We start from the raw sequence: 25,760 nt of genomic DNA on the forward strand, positions 1-25,760 counted from the left end.
AATAAAGACGAAAAGCCCAGGTCCCAACGGCTTCACTGCTGAATTCTATCACATTTAAAGAAGAATTAATTCCAATTCTTCTCAAGCTATCTAAAAACAATCGAAAGGGAGGGAATCCTCTCAAACTCTTTCTATGAAGCCTGCATCACCTTAATTCCCAAGCCAGAAAAAGATACAGATATGACAGAGAAAGAGAACTATAGGCCAATATTCCTGATGCACTTGGATGCAAATTCCTAAACAAAATACTAGCCAATCAAATTCGACAACACATCAGAAAGATCATTCACCTGAACCAAGTAGGATTTATTCCTGGTATGCATAGATGGTTCAACATCCGAAAATCAATAAAGGTGATTAACCACATTAACAAGCTGAAGACCAAAAACCATGATTATCTGAATAGATGCAGAGAAAGCATTTGACAAAATCCAATACCCTTTTATGATGAAAACCTTAAGCAAACTAGGTATAGAAGGCACATTTCTCAACATAATCAAAGCAGTTTATAACAAGCCCACAGTCAGCAATCAACAAAATGGGGAAAAACTGGAGGCATTCCCATTAAGATCCAGGACCAGACAAGGATGCCCACTTTCACCATTGCTATTTAATATAGTCCTAGAAGTTTTAGCCAGAGCCATCACGCAAGAAAAAGAAATCAAAGGGATATAAATAGGGAAGGAAGAAGTCAAACTATTCCTATCTCCTGATGACATGATTCTATATATACTAAACCCAAAAGACTCCACAAAGAGACTGTTGCAACTCAAAAGAGAGTTTGGTAAGTAGCAGGATGTAAAATCAACACAGAGAAATCAATAGCCTTTGTATACACAGACAATGTCATAGCTGAGAAAAAACTTCTAAAATCAATCGCATTCACAATAGCTATAAAAAAAAGTAAATATTTTGGAATAAATTTAACCAAGGACGTCAAAGATCTCCATGATGAAAATTATCAAACATTAAAGAAAGAAATAGAAGACATAAAAAAGTGGAAAAATCTTCCATGTTCATGGATTGGAAGAATTAACATCTTCAAAATGTCCATACTACTGAAAGCAATTTATAGATTCAATGTGATACCAATCAAAATACCAACAACATTCTTCTCAGAGCTAGAAAAAATGATGCTAAAATTCATATGGAAACACAAGACCCCAGATAGTTAAAGCAATCATAAACAACAACAAAAAAAGCTGAAGGCATCACAATACCAGACCTTAGGACATACTACAGGACAGTTATAATCAAAATAGACTAGTACTGGCACCAAACTAGATGGATAGACCAATGGAGCAGAATAGAAACTCCAGAAATAAATTCACACATCTACAACCAACTTATCTTTGACAAAGGAGCAAAATTCAACTCCTGGAGCCAAGAGTCTTTTCAACAAATGGTGCTGGGAAAACTGGATCTCCACATGAAGAAGTATGAAACAAGACCGCTACCTCACACCTTACACAAAAATCTACTCAAATGGATTAGAGACCTAAATCTACGACTTAATAACATCAAATTATTAGAGAATATCAGGGAAACCCTATACAACATAGACATAGAGAAAGACTTCTTGGAAAAGACCCCAAAAGCATAGGCAATCAAAGCCAAAATTAACAAGTGGGATTAAATCAAACTGAACTTCTGCACTGCAAAAGAAACATTCAGGAAAATGAAGAGGCAACCAACAGAATGGTAGACATTATTTGCAAACAATGCAACTGACAAAGGATTAACTTCCAGAGTCTATAAAGAGCTCAAGAAAATTAACAACAAGCAATCCAATTAATAAATGGGCAAAAGAACTGAACAGACATTTTTTTTTTAAGATTTTAATTATTTATTTGAGAGGTAGAGTTACAGAGAAAGGGAGAGAAACAGAGAGAAAGGTCTTCCATCCACTGGTTCACTCCCCAATTGGCCACAATGGCTGGAACTGAGCTGATCTGAAGCCAGGAACCAGGAGCTTCTTCCAGGTCTCCCACGTGGGTGCAGGTACTCAAGCACTTGGGCCGTCTTCCACTGTTTTCCCAGGCCATAGCAGAGAGCTGGATCAGAAGAGGAGCAGTTGGGACTAGAACTTGCACTCATATGGGATGCCAATTCTGCAGGTGGAGGATTAACCTACTGTGCCACAGTGCTGGCCCCTGAACAGACATTTTTTGAGAGAAAATTCAAATGACCAATAGACACATGAAAAAACGCCCAAGCTGGCTAGCCAACAGGGAAATGAAAATTAAAACCACAATGAGGTTTCATCTTACCCCCGTTAGAATGGCTGTCATACAGAAATCAACAAACAACAAATGCTAGTGAGGATGTGGGGAGAAGGGAACCTTAATCCACTGTTGGTGGGAATGTAAACTGGTACAGCCACTGTGGAAGAAGTATGAGGGTATCTCAGAAATCTGAATACAGACCTACTATATGACCCAGCAATCCCACTCCAGGGAATTTATCCAAAGGAAATGAATCAGCATATTAAAGAGTTATCTGTAGCCCCATGTTCATTTCAGCTCAATTCACAGTAGCTAAGACATGGAATCAACCCAGTTGTCCATCCACTAAAGACTGGATAAAGAAATTATGGTATATATACAATATGGAATACAACATAGCAGTAAAAAAAAAAATCCTAATTTGCAACAAAATGGATGCTGGAAACCATTATACTTAAATAAGCCAGTCACAAAAAGACTTATACCATATGGTCTCTCTGATCTGTGGTAACTAAAAGAGTACTCAAAATGTAATCTATAGGAGCAATACTGACACTTGGAGATGCAGTGATTTTGAACAACTCTTGCCTTGACTGTCACGGAACAATGTTTTTCTTCTTAAGCTTTTTTTCCTTCATACAAATCAGTGAACTCTACTTAGTATAGGGTTAATTTTATGAGTATAAAAATTAACTGAAAATTGATCTCCCTAAAAAATAGGAATGGGAAAGGAAGGAGGAGGAGGAAGAAAGGTGGGATTATGGGTAGGAAGGAGTGGAGGGGAAAGAAGCACCATGTTTCCAAATCTGTACATATTACATGCATGAAGTTGTATTCCTTAAATAAAATAAATGATAAAAGAACATGTGAAAAAGAACTGGTGACTTTGATTGAAATGGCAAATAATTCTTAGAGTAATTTTGAGGAAATTACATTTATATTTGTTAAACATTGATCTCTTTGACTGTCATATATTTTATGCAGTTTTCTATAGTGAAATAATGTTCTATAAATTTCTCCAACACACACACAAAGAAAATGTTTAAAAACCCAAAGAATAATGACAGTCTGCCTCCAGTGATACTGGTTAAGGACCTGCAAACTGACATGAGCAGGAGAAATTTGGGATTTTTTTTTCCCACATCATCTATGTGGGAGAAAGGATTATTGAGTTTGCAACTGAATTCATTAAAGACTTCTAATCTTTAGGATAGTACTCTTGCCAGAATTTCACATTTCATATATACTGGATAAGTAAGTGGTTGGAAGACATTCACTGCATTGCTTTCCAGGAACTTTCATAATCTCTTTCCTCTTAAAATATCAACAAGATGAGTATTAAAATCATATTAGCTTATTGTGGATGACAAGCATCAGTGGTGTTTTACTACTATTGGGTCTAGGTTGGTCCTTCCTCTCCTCACATTCAACAGAAGCTGGAGTTAACTCTTAAAAGAAAAGATGAAGTACCTACTAATTCAGCCAAGCAGGCATTTCTCAAATTTTCTCTTCCAAACATAGTTCCTAATACCTGTGATAGCTGTAAACTCCTTTACATATGACTTAAGTTCTACTTTACCCTAGTCAGTCTCAGGGAAAGGTGTTTCATAGGTCCTTAATCTTCCTTTATTTAGACTCCATGACAAAAGTGCTGTTGGTTTTTGCATTTTAGATCTCTGTTTTCAACTCCAAGAACCGCTTTAATTCCTGAGAGCTACTACTGGCAGACTTAAAATAAATGAAAGGAAATTTGCAAAAGAACTACTAAATTGAACACAAAAGATTAAACAGGGCCGGCGCCGCGGCTCAATAGGCTAATCCCCTGCTGCAGCGCCGGCACACTGGGTTCTAGTCCGGGCCGGGGCACCGGATTCTGTCCCGGTTGCTCCTCTTCCAGTCCAGCTCTCTGCTGTGGCCCAGGAGTGCAGTGGAGGATGGCCCAAGTGCTTGGGCCCTGCACCCCATGGGAGACCAGGAGAAGCACCTGGCTCCTGCCATTGGATCAGCGCGGTGCGCCAGCCACAGCAACCATTAGGGGGTGAACCAACGGAAAAGGAAGACCTTTCTCTGTCTCTCTCTGTCCACTCTGCCTGTCAAAAAATAAAATAAAATAAAATAAATTAAAAAAAAAAAAAAAGATTAAAGAGCCAAAAGGACACTCTCTCTGATTTGTTCGCTACTGAATTGAATGTGCTGGTACGCAGTAGTTGTTATTATGGAATATTAAACTGAATTGATAAATACATTGTTTTTCCATGAAGTTGCTTTTGAGTTTCTTTTTTCAGAAAGGCAATTTCTTAAAAGTGTAAAATTTACTTTTCTGCCATTTATTTTACAGAAATTCAATCACTAGGAAGTATATTGAAAGTACATGTAATTCTAACTTAGACAAAATCTAGAAATCAGGTAAATAGTTTTCTGTTCGTAATCTGTTCTCTGTATTTCTAAGAGAGCCCTAAGATTACCATTAAGAGTTCAAATTATACTGGAGAAGCAAAGCTCATCAACCTCCAAGCACCCCTGGGTATATCAAATTAAACTGTAACATAACATTTAGAGTTAACTTTTTTATTGGTGTTACAAAAAAGTTCATGGGTTCTCAAATTATGACACCACAAAACTAAAGGGAAATACACCTAATTGTACAAATTAAATACAATGATAAAAATCAAGGACTTCAGGGAAAATTTCTTGGAAAAATACTTTTAAAAGACTTTTAACAAAACAAACAAGATTCAAACAAAATAGCCTTACTAACACTGATTTAATTTTAGTGGCAAAGCATGAAGAACAAAATGTTTCTGTACAACTTCAACTGGAACACCTGGGAGATTGTCTCACAGCTTTGATGAAGTATGTTAGGGTGCACATCTTTGGCTGGCTAGCTGGCAGTGATGGTCTTCTCTGCTCTCAGCCTCTCTTTGGGCTTGGAATAGTCCCAGGGCCGTCTATTCTCTGTGAACCCGTAAAGTTTTCTGAGTGCCACTCGAGCAGCTTCTTCCTCTGCAACCAGTACTGTTTCCCCAGGTCCTTCTGCAATCAACTTTTTATCACTGGAAAGACAGAGAAGTCCTAAGTTACATGGTGCATAACACAGTATGCAAAAACAGTTAGTTACAGCTTCTAAGTCTTATTTTAAATGACCAGAAGAAACACACTACTTTAGATATTATCATCTTTTAGATTTAAAAAAAATTTTATAGAGGGGTGAAAGAGAGGACAGCAAGTGAGCAAGTGAGCACTCTCATTTGCTTGTTTACTCCCCAAATGCCCATGATGGCCCTGGATGGGGCTAAAGTCAGGAACCAATCCAAGTCTCCCATTTGGTGGCAGGAACCCAACCGAGCCATCACTGCTGCCTCTCAGGGTCTACATTAGCAGGAAGCTGTGGTCAGGGGCCGGGCCAGCCTTTAAATCCAGATACTCTTATGAGGGACCCATGCTTCTTAACCCCTAGGCCAAATGCTCACTCTGTCTTTTCAGATTTTAGCTAGTTCTGCTGCAAGTTCATTGTATGTGGAGAGGGCTCCAAAAGTTCATGGAAAATGAGTTTTATGAAAAAACTGCATGGATTTCCAATGTTTTTTCACTAAAATAAACTTACGTTTTAGTTTCATTTTGGAGTATCTCCTTGGTATTTTTAATTGTTATTGGGAAAATTAGGATATATAATCATCTTCTTATAAAAACCTATAGCTACTACTAATACTCCTGGCAACTATGATTGGATTTTTTAGTTCATTTCAAATGTGTGATACAACTTGAGGAAAATTCTGTTGAAAAACTGTCTTTTGAGTTTATCATTTAAGATTTAACACAATGAGAATCAAATCCATTTTTAAATTATTTTTAGATCTCCAAAACTTTCTCAGCTTTAAAAAATATTTTATCTATTTATAACCCACTAGGTAAAAGAATTGTAACATGGGAGGAATTCACTAAGAAATATTTACTGTGACAGTAATTTGAGCAATAGTTAATCACGTAAGTTAAGCCTGCTAATACTCATATATACATACATATATATATATATAATGATAGGCAGAGTTAGACAGTGAGAGAGAGAGAGACAGAGAGAAAGGTCTTCCTATTTCCGTTGGTTCACCCCCCAAATGGTTGCTATGGCTGGTGCACTGCGGCCAGCACTGCGCTGATCGGAAGCCAGGAACCAGGTGCTTCCTCCTGGTCTCCCATGTGGGGTCTCTCATGTGGATGCAGGGCCCACTCCACTGCCTTCCTGACCACAGCAGAGAGCTGGACTGGAAGAGGAGCAACTGGGACTAGAACCCAGGGTGCCAGCGCTGCAGGTGGAGTATTAGCCAAGTAAGCCGCGGCGCCGGCCAATATATACACGTACATATTTGCAAAAATTAGAAACAGAGAAAATCAGAGTGGTTAGTCCAATGATGCTGATATTTTATCATATCATCTTTAAGGTCACTACATAATATCTGAAAAAAAAAATTAGTATCCAAGAAAAAAATCAGGTAGTAACATGGTAAACTACTTCATCACTTTCCCAAATTTCCTAGTGTCAATAAACATTTTTAATATGCCATCTGTAGTAGTTGTAATTTATTCTATTGTGTCCATATGTCATTTCTTCCTGCTGAATATAAACATTTCTAATTTTTTATCAGTTCAAAAAGTATTTACTGGTCATTATGTCCCAGCAACTGTTCAAGGAACAGGGCAGAAATACTCAAACAAGAAAGGAAAATCTTTGTTCACAAACTTCAGTCTGCAATTTTAAGACCGACCATTAGAAACAGCAAATCAGGGGCTGGAGTTGTGACATAGTAAGTAAAGCCACTGCCTTTGATACCAACATCCATATGGGCCCTGGTTTGAGTCCTGGCTGCTCCACTTCTAATCCAGCTCCCTGATAAAGCACACAGAGCAGCATCAGAAGATGGCCCACGTATCTGGGCCCCTGTGGCCATGTAGGAGATACAGAGGAAGCTCCTGGCTCCTAGCTTTGGATTGGCCTACCTCCGGCCGTTGAGGCCATTGGGGAGTAAACCACTAACTCTGCTTTTCAAATAAATAAAAAAAAAAAAGAAAGAAAGAAAGGACTGGTGCTGTGGCATAGCAGGTAAAGCCACCATCTGCAGTGCTGGCATCCCACATGGGTCCTAGTTCAAGTCCCAACTGCTCCACTTCTGATCCAGCTCCATGCTAATGCACACAGGACAGAATCAGAAGATGGCCCAAGTACTTGGCCCTTGCACCCACATGGGAGACCCAGAAGCAGCTCCTGGCTTTGGATTAGCCCAGCTTTGGTTGGTTGCAGCCATCTGGGGAATGAGCCAGTGCATGAAAGACCTCGCTCTGTCTTCCAAATAAATAAATGTTTAAAAATAAAAAAAAGAAAAGAAATAGTAAATCAAAGGATATGAAAATTTTAGATTCTTGGTATTTTATCAAAGTTATTCACAGCAATAATGTACTTTTTTTTCTGCTAGCCATCTATGAACTGCTGACAAAGGATGTGTTTGTGGTTTGACTGGCAAGAGAGGAAACAGTAGATAATCATGGGGATAAGATTTTTAAAAATATGTTAATGTAATTAGAGGTTAGATTAAGGAAAAGTCTCCCAGTCAAATTTAAGAAACTAATAGTAAAACTTTACTAACCAGTATAAGCCAACAAAATACAAAGGCAAAGCTGTGGTACTTCCAGACTGCCTGGTAAGTCTAGATTCAGGAGCTGAAATTTTCCTTTTCTTCAATTCTTCTACCAGAAGCCCCATGGGATTTATTATCTTCCACATCTCAAAGAGTTCTTTTCCGGTCATTTGAGTAATTAAGAAATCCTGCATATAAAAATATGGTTTAAATATTTAAATTAGTATAAACAACATAAGGGTCATAATTCAAAGTTCTTTTTTTAAAAGGAGGCTTTTTTGTGAAGATTTATTTGATGGACATAGTTAGGGAGAGAGACCCTCAATCCATTGACCATCCTCCATTATTTTCCCAGCTGTTCCCACATCTGATCCAGCTCCCTCTTCATGACCTAGGCAAATAGGTAGAAGATGGCCCAACTCTTTGGGCCCCTGATACTCATGTGGCCACATCCAGAGCCCATGTGAGATGTGGGCTTAGCAGGCAGCAGCTTAACTCCATACACAACATGTTAGTTACGGGGCCGGTGCTATGACATAGCGGGTGGTAAAGCCGCCTGCAACCATTTGGAGAGTGAGCCAGCAGATGGAAGATCTTTCTCTGCCTCTGCCTCTCTGTAACTCTGTCTTTCAAATAAATAAATCTTAAAGAAAATAAACCACCCAAATCTGAAATGTTCCAAAAATCTAACTTTTTGAGCATGCTAAAAGTAATGCTAAAAAGTTTCAGATTTGGGAGCATTTTGAATTTCAGATTTCCAGATTAGGGATGCTCATGCTTTATGCAAATATCCTCAAATCCAAAAAATTCCCTATTCTGCTCAACCTGCCCAATGAGCTATGGCTCATCTTAATTCACTTCTGGCTCCAAAGCTCAGCAAAGTACCTAGCCATCAATGTTTAGCAGATTAATGAATAAAGATAATTCCAACTTGTTGATTCTCAGAAATACAGGACACTTCAAAAGGTTCATCCAAGGGGCCAATGTTGTAGCATAACAGGTAAAGCTACCACCGGAGATGCCGGCATCCCATAATGGTACCAGTTTGTGTCCCAGCTGTTCCCACATCTGATCCAGCTCCCTCCTATTGGCCTAGGGAAATCAGTGGAAGATGGCCCAACTCTTTGGGCCCCTGCTACTCAAGTGGAAGAGCCCGGAAATAGCTTTCGGCTTCAGCCTGGCCCAGTGCTGGCCATTGTATCCATCTGGGGAGTAAGACAGCAGATGGAAGCTCACTTGCTCGCTCGCTCACTCACTTGCTCTCTCTCTCTCTCTCCCCCTCCCTCCCTTCCTCTGTATCTCTTTCAAATAAATAATACTTAAAAAAATGGAATTTATGTGAGTTAAAAAAACTAATCTTGAAATAAAAATTTTGAAACTCATGCACAGTTTTTTCATAATATACATTTTCATAATCTTTTGAAAGACTCTTCATAAGCATTGATTTTGAAAAGTTTTTGCATATAAATAAATTTGCTTTTTAATTACATCTTCCATTAACTTTCTGAGTACTCGTGTCTATATTTGAATTATCTATGGTTAATAGGATTAGTTGAGAAACAATAATACATGGTAAAAAAAAAATTCCCAAATGATCTCTTGAATATCCTATAAAAATTTCAAGAAGGTGATCAAAATGTCCTTAGTTTTAAAATTCTGTAGAGGCTTGCAGGAGAGAGAATAGAGATCAAGGAGGACTTTATGACCATTTCTTTAGAAAAAGCTATCTAATTATAGGAGCAGCCATTTGGGGAGGTGTAGCTTATCTATTATATTATAGGTCCTAGCTAGGAAAGGAGGAAGGTAGGTCTCACCTAAGAACAAAGTCTAACCTGCTGATTAAAACAGGTATATCTATCCCTAACAAGATTATCAAACTTGGTATAAAAACTAAATGAACAGATTTTCACAGAAAGTGTTGATCATTTAAGGGACCTCACATTCAAATATCTGAATCAAGACTCTCTTCATGACTTAATGTGACCTCTTTATTATCAAAGAGTGAACAAAACTGTTTTCATCTAATGGCAGAAGATAAATCTTCTCCCAGTTAGTAAGTTCTAGGACACAGTCAAGTTGTACCAACTGCATGAGGATTTTATTTAGCTAAGCTACTGGTTAACACAGAGCTGCACTTCACAGGAGCTCAGAAATCCAAGACTCCATCACTTAGAAGAGCACAACAGCAGCCAGCTGGCACTTAAGCATGAAGCTCCTAGCCACACTAAGTCCTTGCATGTTCTCTGACGTCACTCATTCACAAAACACCTACTAGTACCTACTGTACAGGCACTACCCCTGATCCTAAGAATCTAAAGCCGAAAATGACATGATTTACAGCTCTTCATGAATCACAACTCAGCACTGAATATTCGCTTCTGATGATGTCCTCAATAAGAGAGAGCTAGAATAATTAAGGGCCTACCATAAAAAAGCTGTGGGCCTTCTTTGGTTTTTGGTGGGAGAAATATTCACTTCCAAGGTAACATATCTAAGAGGTGAATTTCAAAAGGAAAATTTTCTTGTCTTCACCTCAAGCATGGCCAAGCACCATGTAATTAATAATTACCTACCCTGATGAAAAGCGCCGCCCGCTCGGGGCCGCTGCTCTGTAGCAGAGCTCCAATTACTGCAAAGAAAGTCTGCTGCAACACCGAGGGTGGGACAGGAAAGTCTGCGCTCAGTGTTAGCTGCTCCACAGCCAAGTTTCTAGCCACGTGACACACGACTTCCTCACTAGTGAGGAAGTCCACAAGCCTTTCAATGCCTTCGGCAGGCAAGTCTGGGTATTCATCTTCAAGAAACTGTGTGAGGCAAGTCCGTGAGAAAGATGAACCTTGTGTAGACAGTTCCTGATTATCTTTAATATTCAGACGCACAGCCTCTTTCTCTATCCCGAGTTTTTGGCGTTTGGCCTCCTCACTTTTAATATAGCATTTATTTACAAATGCAGTTTTGAGAAGATCTAAGGAAAAGGTTTCCTGTAACCGCGGTCCAAAAGCTTGTACTTCTGCATGGTAATCCCAGTTGGGCTTCTCTGAGCTAAAAATGTAAAAACAAAAAGAGATGGTAAAGAAAACAAAACGTTATTAAATATAATGTAAAAATTTTTCATTGTATTGTAACGTCATTAATTACTAAAAGGAAATGACAAAAGGATGTTTCTTTTTAAATTTTCACTTATTTGAAAGGCAAACAGGGAGGAGGGGGGGATGGAGAAAGAGGGGAGAGGCAGGCAGAGAGAAGAGCTAACGCTCCCATGTACTGGTTTGCTCTCCAAATGCCTGTAACAGCTAGGGGCTGTGCCACTCAGAAACCAGAATTCAAGAATTCAACCTGGGTCTTCCTGAGCAAGTGGCAAATATCCCACCATCTGAGCCATCAACTGCTGCCTCCCAGGGTCTGCATAAGAGGAAGCTGGAATCAGGAACATGGTCTGGATGTGAACGAAGACCCTCTAATATGGGATGTGGACATCCCTGACAGCTGTACTCACTGCCAGACCAAACTCCCAGCGGGTCATGCTGCTTCTTCATGCCAGGCTGATTTTCTAAATGCAGCATGAATCCTGGCAGTCCTTTACCATATCCTACATAAACGGCTGGATTACTTTTCCCTCTGACTCAATCGCCACATTTTCATTTCAGAGATTAAGCCACTGAGCTAATTTTTTTGGTTCTTTGTTTCTGTCCCAATTCTAGAACTTCATGTTCCATCTAGGTGTGAAACCTGAATCATATTTTCATAGATTCAGGCCACCAACAATAAATACATTATGCTTACTTTGTATTTTATTAAGTTTTAAAAATATCCCTTTCAGTCAGTTAAATAATCCATTATCAATATTGTAAGACTGGAATTCATGTCAAGTGCCTCGGGTAATCACTGATGTACATCTAAGTGTTAATTGTTAAATTGGGGCTGGTACTGTGGCATAGTGGGTAAAGCCCAGACCTGCAGTGCTGGCATCCCATATGAGTGCCAGTTTGAATCCCGGCTGCTCCTCTTCCAATCCAGCTCTCTGCCATGGCCTGGGAAAGCAGCAGAAGATGGCCCAAGTGCTTGGGCCCCTGCACCTGCGTGGGAGACCCAGAAGCTCTTGGCTCCTGACCTCCAATTGGCACAGCTCTGGCCATTGTGGCCAACTGGGGAGTGAACCATCAGATGGAAGACCTCTCTCTCTGCCTCTCCTCTCTCTGTATAACTCTGACATTTAAATAAATGAATAAATATTACAAAGAGATTCTACTTTTGCCTATTAAGAAAAGGACGTCCGTAGGATTGCGTGTTGAGTGTTCCTACTGTTAGGGGTACAAACCGGATGGACATTTGAGTGGTGCGATATTAAAGCAGGTATCCGAATTTCACACTACATTCAAGTCCCCAGAGGTGACCTAACTTCAAAGATATTCACTGTCACACTGCCTGTGAAAGCAACAGTAAGAAACGCAAAGGCCCAGAAAAAGGGACGGGGGTGAGGGAAGCATCCACCTATATTTGTAATGCCTTGGCCAGAGACACGAGGAAAAGCAAGAATCCGCGTGGGGAGCGAACGATGCCACTGGGAGACATAAAATTCTGCCTCTCCTTTTGCCAAACCTTTCTCTCGTGGGGGAAAGCTAAATGAGAGCGGAAACAGAAAGCCTGATTCTGACGGACCGGGCTTGCAGGCGGCAATGCTGCGGAGCGCGCTCCCGCCTCTCCCCCGCCCCCGCACCCCAAGAATTCTCGTTTTACAAAGCCGCGGTCACAACCCTCAGCGTCCACAGAAAGGCCACCACCTCCCGCAATTTCCAGCTGCGAGACTCTAAATGGAGTTCCCTAGCATCAAGGGTGCGGGCGGGGGTAGGCCGGCACCGCCCACGCAAGCGGCATAAATCCCGCCCCTCCGCCTCAAGCCACGCGGCCACACTTCACGGGTGTCCACCGCCAACCTCGGCTCCAGACCGGGCCGCATCCGCCGCCGGGGAGGAAGCCCAGGGTCCCCGACCCCTTCCCAAGGCGGCTCCTACCGGCGCACAGGCGGCGGCGGGCACCGGAGTAAGCGCCACCGCTCTAACTCCTTCTGGAAGCGAAAGGCGGCGCGGAACCCCTTCTTCACTCCCCGAGCCGGTGGGACGAGCGTGGGGGCTGCAGGCGCCAGGAGGCAGCGAGGCCCCAGCCGTAGCAGCCTCGCCAGCCCAGACGCCATTGTACGGAAGCGAGCCACAGCGGCGGAAGGAAGAACGTCGGACCGGTGTCCCGGGAACACAGTCCCTGGGAGCTGGGCGGGGAGGCGGGGCCGCGGCGCTGCAGGTTCCCGCGCATGCGCAAGCGCTGGTGCGGGCGTTCGTCCTGGATTGAGAGGAGCTGACCTTGAGAAGCCCTGGGTGTCCGAATGTGCATAAGAAGTTTCTTTGTTCCCTCAGTTGCTCTGTTATTCCTTTTTTTCTCGTTAAAGAGAAAAAAAGAAACTTGTTTCGCTTTCGGTTTAAAGAAAGCGCTTGAATTCTCAAAATGAAAACATGTCTTGCTTTATTTAGTCAAGAGGGCCACTGTTGAGCAAATATTTATTGACCTTCTACTGTTTAAGCTGTCAGTCCCAAAGCCTTACTTTCAGAAACCCTTAAATTCAGGGATACTGATTCACCCTACACTTTTTTTTTAAAAGATTTATTTATTTATTTGAAAGGCAGAGTTACAGAGAGGCGGAGAGAAGAGAGGTCTTCCATCTGCTGGTTCACCCCCCAGATGGCCGCAACCGCTGGAGCTGAGCTGACCTGGAGCCAGGAGCTTCTTCCCGGTCTCCCACGCAGGTGCAGGGGCCCAAGGACTTGAGCCATCTTGTACTGCTTTCCCAGGGCATAGCAGAGAGCTGGATCAGAAGTGGAGCAGCCGGGATTCGAACCGGCACCCATATGGGATGCCAGCACTGCAGGTGGCGGCTTTACCCACTAAGCCACAGAGCCAGCCCCAACCCCAAACCCTTAAAAACAATTTAACAGTACAGTTTTTGAAACGTTCAAAAAAAAAAAAAAAAAAGGAAAAATATACCAGAAAGAAGTAGTAATGGAATTATAACTTGTATTTTTTTCTTCGACTTCCATTCTTTTTTTTTCACATGTATATATTTTCATTTTACTTGTAGAGAGACAGATCCTTCCATCTGCTGACCAAGACCCCAGATGCCCACAATAGCCAGTGTTGGACCATGCTGAATACAGGAGGCCAGAACGTTATCTGGGTCTCCCACCTGAATGGCAGGAACCCAAATACTTGAAACATTACTGCTGCTTTCTGGAGTGTGCGTTAGGAAACTGGATCGGAAGTGGAAGAACTGGGACTTGATCCAGGCACTCTGTTAGGGGATTTGTACCTTCCTAGGAGCATCTTAACTGCTGCACCAAATGGCCAACTCACCTTCTACTCTCTTTAGCAATGTAATGTTGCTTTTTTGTCAAACAACGTAAGTTTTAGAAGATGTAATATTTTGAAGAACCTCCGTGCTGTTTTCCACAGTGGCTGTACTACTTTTTATTCCCATGAACAGTGTGTAAGAATCCCTTTAGAGGCACAAGCAGCCTCTACCTGTGGTGTGGGCATCTCATACAGGCGCCAGTTCATGTCCCGGCTGCTCCTCTTCTGATCCAGCTCTCTGCTTACGGCCAGGGAAAGCAGTGGAAGACGGCCCAAGTGCTTGGGCCCCTTTACTTGGGTGGGAGACCCAGAAGAAGCTCCTGGCTCCGGCCTTCAGATCGGCTCAGCTGCAGCCACTGGGGCTATTTGGAGAGTGAACCAGCGGATGGAAGACTCTCTCTCTGTCTCTCGCTCTCTTTCTAACACTGCCTCTCAAATAAATAAATAAATCTTTAGCAAAAAATCCCTTTTGGAGCCAGGCCAGAATTGCGGCATAGCAGGTAAACCTGCCGCTTGGATGCTGGCATCACAAATGGGCCTGGTTCAAGTTCCCAGTGCTTCACTTCCAATCCAGCTCCCTGCTAATGGCCTGGGGAAGCAGCAGAGGAGGGCCCAACGGCTTGGACCCCTGCACCCAGCTGGGAAACCTTCCAAAACTGCTGACACCTGGCTTTGGCCTGTCCCAGACCCAGCCATTGTTGCCATTAGTGGAGTGAGGCAGCGGGTGGACGACTGTATCTCTGTCTCTCACTGTGTGTGTGTGTGTATCTGTATCTGTCTCCCTGTGTCTCGGTCTCTGTAACTCTGCCTTTCAAATAATAAATCTTTTTTAAAAACTCCCTTTTCTCCACATCCTCACCAGCTTTTGTTGTTGTTGCTGTTTTTTTTTTTTTGCTTGTGTTTTGATAATAGCCATTTTAAGTGGAATGAGATTATTTGTCATTGAGCTTTAATTTGCATGTCCTTGATAATTAGTGGTGTTGGACATTTTTTTCATATACCTGTGGGTCATCTATTTATCATCTTTTGAGAGGTGTCTGTTCTTTTTCTCATTTTTTAATCGACTCATTGGATATTTTGCTATTGAGCTCTGGAATTTCTTGTATGTTTTAAGTTATTAACTCCTTTTCATATAGTTTGTGGACTTTTTTCTCATTCTGTGAGTTGTCTCTTCACTTTTGATTATTTCCTTTGCTGTAGAGGAGATTTTTGGTTTGATGTCCTGTTTGTCTTAGATTTTCTTCATTTGCCTGTATGCTTTTGTCCAAGTTTTGTATATGTTTTTGTCCAAAATTCTTTATTTTTTAAAGATTTATTTATTTATTTGAAAGGCAGAGTCACAGAGAGGCAGAGTTCAAGGGGGGGGGGGGGAATGTCTTCCATCCGCTGGATCACTCCCCATATGGCTGCAACAACTGGAGCTGTGCCAATCTGAAGCCAGGAGCCAGGAGCCTCCCCCAGGTCTCCCACATGGGTGTAGGGGCCCAAGGACCTAGGCCATCTTCTGCTTTTCCAGGCCGTAACAGAGAGCTGGATCAGAAGTGGAGCAACCGGGACTCAAACCGGTGCTCGTATGGGATGCCGGCACTGCAGGCAGCAGCTTCACCCACTATGCCACAGTGCCGGCCCCCGAAAATTCTTGCGCAAGCTAATGAGTTTCTCCAGTGCTTTCCTTTAGTGGTTTTATATTTTAAGGTTTTACACTGAAGTCTTTTTTATGGATATTTATTTTTAATTTTTCTATACAAGTATCTCATTGGTAAAAGTATATTTCATTTTGTGTTTTTTTCTGTTTTTAAAAATTATATTTAAAGTATACATATTTCATGTATTTCATATTTACAGGTTTAAGAACATAGTGATACTTTCCACCATACTCTCCTCCCACACATGCACCCACCCTTCTTCCTCCTCCTTCTTCTAATCACACTGTAAATTTTTACAAAAATCTATTTTCAGTTTATACTCATAAGATTAATGCTACATTAAGTAAAGAGTTCAACAAATAGTATGAAAAAAAAACTCAACAGTACAAACAAAGGCTGTAAACAATCATTGAATCTCAAAATGTCAATTTCACTCCAATACATTACATTTTAGGTACTCTATTAGTTACCACAGATCAGGGAAAACATATGGCATTTGTCTTTTGGGGACTAGCTTGTTTCACTAACTATAATGGTTTCCAGTTGCATCCATTTTTTTGTAAAGGAAAGGATTTCATTCTTTTCAATCTCTGAATAGAATTCCATGGTGTATATATACCATAATTTCTTTACCAGTACATCAGTTGATGGACATCTGGGTTGATTCCATATTTAGCTATTGTGAATTGTGCTGCAGTGACATGGGGGTACAGATAACTCTTTCATATGCTGATTTAATTTCCTTTCAGTAAATTCCCAGGAGTGGGATCGTTAGGTCATATGATATATCTATTTTCAGCTTTCTGGGGGTATCTCCTCCATACTGTCTTCCACAATGGCTGCACCAGTTTACATTTCCACCAATAGTGGATTATGGTACCTTTTTTCCCTACATGCTTGCCAGCATTTATTGTTTATTGATTTCTATACTGAGCCATTCTGACTGGGGTGAAGTGAAACCTACTTGTGGTTTGGATTTGCATTTCCCTGATGGCTAGTGATCCTGTGCATTTTTTCATTGTGTGTTGGCCATTTGAATTTCCTCTTTTGAAAAATGCCTACTCAAGTTCCTTGCCCATTTCTTAACTGGATTGTTTAATTTTTTGTAGTTCAGTTTCTTGAGCTTTTTATAGATTCTGGATATTAATCCTTTATCAGTTTCATAGTTTGCAAATATCTTCTCCCATTTTGTCATTTGCCTCTTGCTGACTGTTTCTTTTGCAGTGCAGAAGCTTCTCAGTTTGATGTAGTCCCATTTGTCTATTTTGACTTTGATTGCCTGTGCTTCTGAGATGTTTTCCAAGAAGTGTTTGCCTATGCCAATGTCTTGGAGAGTTTCTCCAGTGTTGTCTAGTAATTTCCTGGTATCAGGTCGTAGATTTAGGTCTTTGATCCAATTTGAATGGATTTTTGTACAAGGTGTAAGGTAGGAGTCTTGTTTTATACTTCTGCCTGCAGAAATCCAATTTTCCCAGCACCATTTGTTGAGGGCACTGTCCTTGCTCTGGGGATTGATTTTAGCTCCTTTGTCAAAGATTAGTTGTTTCTAGATGTGTGGATTGATTTCTGGAGTTTCTATTCTGCTGCATTGGTCTACAAGCTTTTTTTTTGCTTTTGTTTGTTTGTTTGTTTTTGGCCAGTACCAGGCTGTTTTGATTTTAAGTGCCCTGTAGTATGTCTTGAAATCTGGTATTGTGATGCCTCTGGCTTTGTTTTGGTTGTATAAGATTGCTTTAGCTATTAGGGGTCTTTTGGGTTTCCATATGAGTTTCAGCAATGTTTTTTCTAAATTTGAGAAGAATGTCATTGCTGTTTTGATTGGGATCACACTGAATCTGTAAATTGCTTCTGGTAGTATGGACATTCTAATATTAATTCTTCCAGTCTAGGAACATGGAAGCTTTTTCAATTTTTTGTATCATCTTCTATTTCTTTCTTCAAGGTTTTGTAATTTTCATCATAGAGATCTTATACCTCCTTGGTTAAGTTTATTTCAAGGTATTTGTTTTTGTAGTTACTGCAAATGGGATTGATCTTAGAGGATTTTTCTCAGCCATGGCATTGTCTGTGTATGCAAAGGCTATTGATTTTTGTGTGTTAATTTTATATCCTGCCTCTTTACCAAACTCTTTTATGAGTTCCAGTAGTCTCTTCATGGAGTCTTTTGGTTCCCCCATCTATAGAATCATGTCATCTGCAAATATAGTTTGACTTCTTCCTTCCCAATTTGTATCCCTTGTATTCCTTTTTCTTGTGAAGTGGCTCTGGCTGAAACTTCTAGGACTATATTAAATAGTGAAGTAAGAGTGGGAATCTTTGTCTGATTCTGGATATTAGTGGGAATGCTTCCAACTGTTCCCCATTCAATAACATCCTGGCTGTGGAGTTGTCATAAATTGCTTTGAATGTGTTGAGGAAGGTTCTTTCTATACTCAAATGGCTTGAGGTTTACATCGAAGTCTTTATTCCATTGCAGTCCCAATACTGATATATCCAAAGGATATGAAATCAATATGTTGAAAATATATTGTACTCTGATGTTTATTGCAGCACTGTTCGCAATAGCCACAATATGGAATCAACGGATATATCTGTTAATAAATGGCTGGATAAAGGAAACGTTTCACATACACAAAATGGATTACTACTCAGACATAAAAAGGACAGAATTTTGTCATTTACTGCAACATGGATGGAGCTGGAGATCATAAGGATAAGTGAAATAAGCCAAGCACAGAAAGACAAATGTCATCTTATTTTGCTCAGATATGGACTCTTGAAAAGCTGAATTCACAGAAGTAGAGAGCAGGAATGGTAGTTGCCAGAGGCCAGGGAATGCAAAGGAGGCAGGGGAGAGATTTGTTAACAGGTATGAAGTCAATGCTCTATAAAAGGAGTAAGTTGTATTACACAGAAGGGTGATTATGGTCAACAATATATATTAGGATTAAAAATAGCTAGAAGAGAGCACTTTAATGTTTTCATCACCAAGCAATGACAAGTATTTATGAAAATGGATAATCTATATATTCAGTTAAACATGATGCAACTTATGAATGTACCAAAAATCACACTGTATATCATAAAAATGTAGTTATCTGTACATAAAGATTAATTTTAAAAAATTTTATATTAAGTCACAAAAGTAGACTTTTCTGAATTCCCAGTTTTGAGTTTTCTACTCAGCAACTACATCTTCAAAAGAACTTCTCTTTCCATGGCCTCTTGTTAAAAGCATTGGTGTCCCCTGCAGTCACCCAGATTGGATCCTGATGTCTTTGACTGTTCCTGTTTGCACAAACACCCTCTTTTGCCAACTTACCAAGTCCTTTTCCAATTTATTTCCACAGCAGGTACCTGATGACTCACCTTGTCTTTTCTCCTGATTATTGTTAAGTGGCCTCTAAACAGGCCTTGTACTTTCGTCCCTTCTCCAGACACAGATCACCCACATCCACCTCCCACATAACCCAGACTAACTCATGTTACTACTTAGTTCCAGAATCTTCAATGCTAGAACCATACAACTCTTTTGGATTTCTTGGCCCAAATTTTCAAGTGGGGGAATCCAAATGGTTGTGTCTCAGCCAAAAGGTTCCCTCTGGGGAGGAAGAGAGCAAAAGAGAGAGTTGGTACATTTTGAAAAAGCAAAACCATGAATTTCTGGTTGAAGTAAATGTCTAATAAGAACTGAAAAGAGATTATGATTGGCAGTCATATCACACTGCATGTAAAGTACTGAAAATTCATGGAATGTAAATAAATGTATTTGAAGAAAGTCCCGGCAACTTTCTTTCCTGCAATACTCTGTTTATTGGGAAAAATTAACTTAAAGCTGGTGGAAACACAATAATGTTAAGTTAAAATGAGATGCCTCTGTATTGAGAGATTCTCAGCAGTACGAAAATGAGAGCATCATTTGCAAGTTTAAAAATCTGTGGTTTCAAGACATTTCTCCCACTGACACCCCACAATACCCAGGAATTAACAATACTTTCAAAATTCATTCAGACATTTATTGATTCATTGAATAAATACATAGTAAAATTATTACATGTTTGCAGGAGCCAGGCCCAAAAAACTTGAAGGCAGAGAGAAGGCCAATGGAGTTTTTGTTGTTTTGTTATTGTTTTTGCCCTCAAGAACCTGGCTTTTCTTCAGCTGCTGTTAGCTCTAATTTGACACTCACAGGTGTCAACAAGTTTCAGGTTTCCAGCAGGTCCAGGTCAGCTGGAAGGGTGGATGAACAAAGGCACACTAAGGAAGTGAAGAAGATGTGAAGAGGATTCACTTTAACCCCTGGTGAACACTTTAACCCTTCATGTCTTTAATCCAACTCACAAGGAAAACTGCAGACAGAAAAAACCACCATAAAATAAAATTCTCAACAGTTAGAACTCTCTCTCTTTTTTTTTTTTTTTGACAGGCAGAGTGGACAGTGAGAGAGAGAGAGACAGAGAGAAAGGTCTTCCTTTTGACTTGGTTCACCTTCCAATGGCCACTGCAGCTGGCGCACTGCGGTCAGCATACTATGCTGATCCAATGGCAGGAGCCAGGTGCTTCTCCTGGTCTCCCATGCAGGTGCAGGGCCCAAGCACTTGGGCCATCCTCCACTGCACTCCCGGGCCACAGCAGAGAGCTGGCATGGAAGAGGGGCAACCGGGACAGAATCCGGCACCCCAACCGGGACTAGAACCCGGTGTGCCGGCGCCGCAAAGCGGAGGATTAGCCTAGTGAGCCGCGGTGCCAGCCTAGAACTCTTTAAAATAAGAAAACTGGGGTTACTGATAAATACTGATATTAAATCTTTTTTTTAACATCTTTTTTCCCTTAGAGGCTGAATGTTCCCACCGGAACCCTGGGGCTGCTTTTCTTTTTTTTTTTATTTTTTTAAAGATTTATTTATTTCTTTGAAAGTCTGAGATACACAGAGAAGAAGAGGCAGGGGGAGAGAGAGGGAGGGAGGGAGGGAGAGGTCTTACATCTGCTGATTCACTCCCCAAATGGCCATAATGGCTGGAGCTGGGCCAATCTGAAGCCAGGAGTCAGGAGTTTCTTCTGGGTCTCCCACGCGGGTGCAGGGGCCCAAGGACTTGGGCCATCTTCTACTGCTTTCCCAGGCCATAGCAGAGAGCTGCATCAGAAGAAGAGCAGCTGGGACTAGAACCGGTGCCCATATGGGATGCTGGCGCTGCAGGCGGCAGCTTTACCCACTATGCCACAGTACCAGCCCCAGATGTAAATCTTCACCAAAGGTATATCTATAAAATTTAGTTTTGGAGAATTTGACTTGGTAGATACAATAACCATATAAGAAAACTCATGGTAGTAATGCTAATTAGCAAAAAGCCTCAGTAAATCTAAGCAGTGAATAGAACAGTTATGAATTAAGTGAAAGCAGATTCATTTAAATACATTAAGCAAAATAAAAATGAAAATACAAATGATTAGAAACATTTTGTGGGGCCAGCACTGTGGCGCAGTGGGTTAGTGCCCTGGCCTGGAGTGCCGGTGTCCCATGTGGGTGCCAGTTCTAGTCCCGGCTGCTCCTCTTCTGGTCCGGCGCTCTGCTGTGGCCTGGGATGGTGGTGGAGGATGGCCCAGGTCCTTGGGCCCCTGCGCCCACATGGGAGACCCGGAGGAGGCTCCTGGCTCCTGGCTTCAGAGGCGCAGCTCTGGCCTTTGGGGCCCTCTGGGGAGTGAACCAGTGGATGGAGGACCTCTCTCTCTCTCCATGTGTGTAACTCTGCCTTTCGAATAAATAAATAAATCTTAAAAAAAAAAAAAAAGAAAAAAATGAAACAGTTTTCCTGTATAGTAAAGAAAATTGATCAAGAAATTAAATTGAACTAATGGAGTTCATCCCAGAAAAGACTTTCTCAAGACAATGTATCACTGTTAGTGTAATTATGATATAAACATATTAATTCATAATAATTAATGGATTAACTTCTTTGATGTGGTAGCTCAAGACAAGATGATTTCTGAATACTCCCTTCTAGTATTTATACCCTACTATAGGCCGGCGCCGCAGCTCACTAGTCTAATCCTCTGCCTTGAGGCGCCGGCACACCGGGTTCTAGTCCCAGTCGGGGCGCCGGATTCTGTCCCGGTTGCTCCTCTTCCAGGCCAGCTCTCTGCTGTGGCCAGGGAGTGCAGTGGAGAATGGCCCAAGTGCTTGGGCCCTGCACCCCATGGGAGACCAGGAGAAGCACCTGGCTCCTGCCATCGGCAGCGCGGTGCGGTGGCCATTGGAGTGTGAACCAATGGCAAAGGAAGACCTTTCTCTCTGTCTCTCTCTCTCACTGTCCACTCTGCCTGTCAAAAAAATTTAAAAAATAAATAAATAAAAATAAAAATATACCCTATTATAGTCCCCTCTCACATGTATTAGGGTTGGTGTGTGTAATCAACAAACCATCCATGTTATATTCCTTCTGAAGTTTTTTTTTTAAAGATGTATTTATTTATTTATTTGAAAATCAGAGTTACAAAGAGAGAGGAGAGGCAGAGAGAGAGAGAGAGAGAGAGAGATCTTTAATCTGATGGTTCACTCCCCAATTGGCCACAACGGCTGGAGATGCACCGATCTGAAGCCAGGAGCCACAAGCTTCTTCCAGGTCCCCCACATGAGTGCAGGGACCCAAGCACTTAGGCCATCTTCTACTGCTTTCCTAGGCCATAGCGGAGAGCTGGATCGGAAGTGGAGCAGCCAGTTCTCAAACCAGCGCCCATATGGGATGCCAGCGCTTCAGGCCAGGGCGTTAACCCACTGTGCCACAGCACCGACTCCCCTTCTGAAGTTTTTAATAAAATACACTGTGGCTTCCATTTGGTCAGGTGCTTTTGGGAAGTCAGCTGCCACGTTGTGATGGTGTTCAACAAACCATGAGGACTCATGTCTTGATTAGCTTGGGTACTTTGCCAACACCATGTGAATGAGACATCCTAGAAAAGGGCTTCCAGCTCCAGTCACCCATCAGTTGACGCAACGCCCTGAGAGGCTCTGGGCCAGGATCCCTCAGCTAAGCTGCTTCCAAATTCCTGACCTTAAGGACCTACGTGAAATAACAGATGTTGTGTTACATCGCTAAGCTTTGGAGTAATCTGTTACACAGCAACAGAGGACTAATATAGGAGTGGTCAAATCAACTGGTCAATACATGTTAAAAATATATTCTGTATTCATGAGACTAGGGGGAAGGCCTTAATGGTGGGAAGTGAAGGATGTGAAGATTCTGCTGGATGCGGCAGGGATGGAGGATGCTCAAAGTCCTCAGAGCAAGCGTGATTACGACTTACTCAGCAAACACGTTCCAGAAAGAGAAAACGGTCCCACCCCTCAATCCCCATGGTGCAGATCCACTTTCCTGTCACTAGAGATACTTTTGAGAAACGAGTTCAAGAAATACTGAGATCGAAGATCTCAAGGGCAGTGTCTCCACTTTACCAACATTTCTCGACACTTCTGCTAATCCACACCAATTTCACGAAGGAAAATATTTTAAAAGGTGATTAAAAATCAGTAAAAACAGGGAAAATGTAAATGTTAGACCACCATGTTAGAGACTTGAAACGTCAAACTGCACTTTGTTACTGTTTTGTTTCCTAAATAAGCATTATAAAAGTGGTTGAATTCTTTTTGTAATGTGGTTATTTTGTGAGCCTGCAGCATGAACCTTGTCTAAAATCAGAGAACAATTTAAAAGAATTTCTGGCAAAACTTCTGAATGAGAGCATCAGATCTTCCTTCCTCTCCAGGACAAAACTATTTCTTCAAATCTTTTGGCCAGGTCCAAGGGGACAAAGCTTGTCCCAAAACAACAAACTTCTGTATATTCCACTTTCAGTGTGTTCCACAGATTTAATGTGTTTTGAACAGATATAAACATTGATTAGTACATAAAACAATAACTGCTGAAAATATGCTGATGCTGACAGTAATTGTACCAGTCAGGGACCAGTCAAGAAAACAGACCCTATACCAGATGGCTCCATGGGAGGAATGTAATACAAAGAACTAGTCACAAAGCCATTAGGAGAACTGAAAAGATCCAAGAGGAACCATAGAGTTGTCTAGAGATTAGCAGCAGCAGAACTGGATGGACAAAGGGGTGATACGGGAGCCCAATGAAACCTGGAACCCCAGAAGAGACTGCTAAGGGCTGAGACAGAAGGATGCTATATCCAGTGGGAATTGTGGTCACAGAAGAAACACACTAAGTAGAGTGAGGAAGATAAATACCCTGGTTTCTCCTTTCCTCCTACTCATCAAGTTCCCATCATTACTCCCATTTTACATATTTAGCAGGAAGTGAGTTGGCAAAGGAGTCTGGGAAATGTCATTTGTAGAAGTCAGCCTCTTCAACATAGACTGAGCAGGGTAAGTGTAGAGAGGGGTGATTTGATAGCAAGCAGGTAAATGACCAGCATGGTTGTTAGGCTTAAAATATGAGAAACATGAAAAATAGAAAGTCAAGGCCATATCACAATGGTGACTCATTAATCTAACAAACTTTAATTCATTCAAATGTTAAAGGTAGGACTTTTTTTGTTAAATAATGATGATACTTATTACTACAATAAAACTATAATGTCCTCCATCAAGGAAGTCCAGCAAAAGGCACAGGTATATAGAATCAGAGAAGGTGCTGTAGGACAGACATTTGGAGATGAAGTCCAAGGTAAAGAACCTGAGTGAACAGTAATTGCTGCTGTGCATAACAGGTACTTCCTATATCACCAATAAAAGGTGTATTATTCTCACTTTAGAGATGCAAAGTTGGTGAAGATCTTACCTGACTGGCCAAAGATTTCTCTGTTAGTTAATGGTAAAGCTCTTTGACTCTAAAGGTCATGCTTTTTCCACTGTTAGGATAACGCGATGCCCTTGATCACCTAGTTGGTAGTCAACAGTAGAAATCTAATAGACTTTGTCTTCTAACTCAGTAGCCCAGCTCAGGAATCAATTCTCTCTGTTTACTTAGAGTCCATCCATTTCAAAAGATTGCTAAGATCTTCTACTATCTCCACTTGAACCCACTCAAGTTCTGTCCTTAAAGTTTCATGGAAATTTCTAGTCATCTTATTTGACTAATTGTAGTATTTGAAACTAAACGTTGGTGTTTCCAAGGACTCTGTCCTGGTGCTTCTTTTTAATTTATATACACATTGCCTCCCAGACTTCATTTACTCCCATGTGTATAAGCAACACACACACACACACACACACACACATTTCAGGAAAAAAGATTGTGTTTAGATACCAATTTTCAAAAATGGATAAAGGTGAGCTAAATTTGGAATTTAATTTGCTCATGTTAATTCCTTCAAGACTTATTACAACTAAGATGTCTTACATACATTTTGGACAAAAATCACATAGAAGTAGATGTTTTTTCAATAAATTGAATTCATTTCTTTTTTGGGTCAGTCTACTGCAGGTGTGCAAGGTAAGAGTTACCTGTACTTTGTTCACAATGAACCATTCTGGGTGATGAATCACCTTCTCTGCTTGTAGGTCTACATTAGATATAAGTCCCCATTAAAAAGGTAATCTGAGGCCCAATAAAATGTTTAATGAGTATACTTGAGCAAGTGGTGATTCATGACTTGGGTAGCTCCAAACCAGAAGTTGTTTAGGGGCTCCATTAAAGAGTGCCTCAGACAGGCATTTATACAGTTAATACGGAAGTAATAAAAGTGTGTGAAAATGGAATTGAAAGATAAGTTCTCTTGATAAAAAAATTTCAAGTTCAGGCATAGTTTTTTCATAGTACATATTTCATCAAATTAAATAAAACGCCATCCTACAAGGAAAATACTGATTGGTTATAGTTATAAAGTAGCCTTATTTGGCCTTATTA

General features: G+C 41.0%; 1 protein-coding gene across 2 annotated transcripts; it reads right to left on the reverse strand.

Annotated features, from left to right (window-relative positions):
• Positions 1-4,777: 4,777 nt before the first annotated feature.
• On the reverse strand, positions 4,778-13,061 carry MRPL44 (mitochondrial ribosomal protein L44). 2 transcript variants are annotated; one of them, XM_002712503.6, is made up of 4 exons: positions 12,865-13,061; positions 10,426-10,894; positions 7,862-8,040; positions 4,778-5,278 (listed from the first exon to the last, which is right to left on the reverse strand). In XM_002712503.6, exons 1-4 carry the CDS (start codon positions 13,041-13,043, stop codon positions 5,107-5,109), a joined length of 999 nt encoding a protein of 332 aa, XP_002712549.4. In that variant the 5' UTR covers positions 13,044-13,061; the 3' UTR covers positions 4,778-5,106. The 2 variants fall into 2 exon arrangements, with proteins under 2 accessions (XP_002712549.4, XP_089185092.1); XM_089328966.1 differs by lacking the exon at positions 7,862-8,040.
• Positions 13,062-25,760: the final 12,699 nt, after the last annotated feature.

This window comes from Oryctolagus cuniculus, chromosome 3, assembly GCF_051225735.1.
Source record: "Oryctolagus cuniculus isolate XC-2025 breed Fujian yellow rabbit chromosome 3, ASM5122573v1, whole genome shotgun sequence".
Taxonomy (NCBI): domain Eukaryota; kingdom Metazoa; phylum Chordata; class Mammalia; order Lagomorpha; family Leporidae; genus Oryctolagus; species Oryctolagus cuniculus.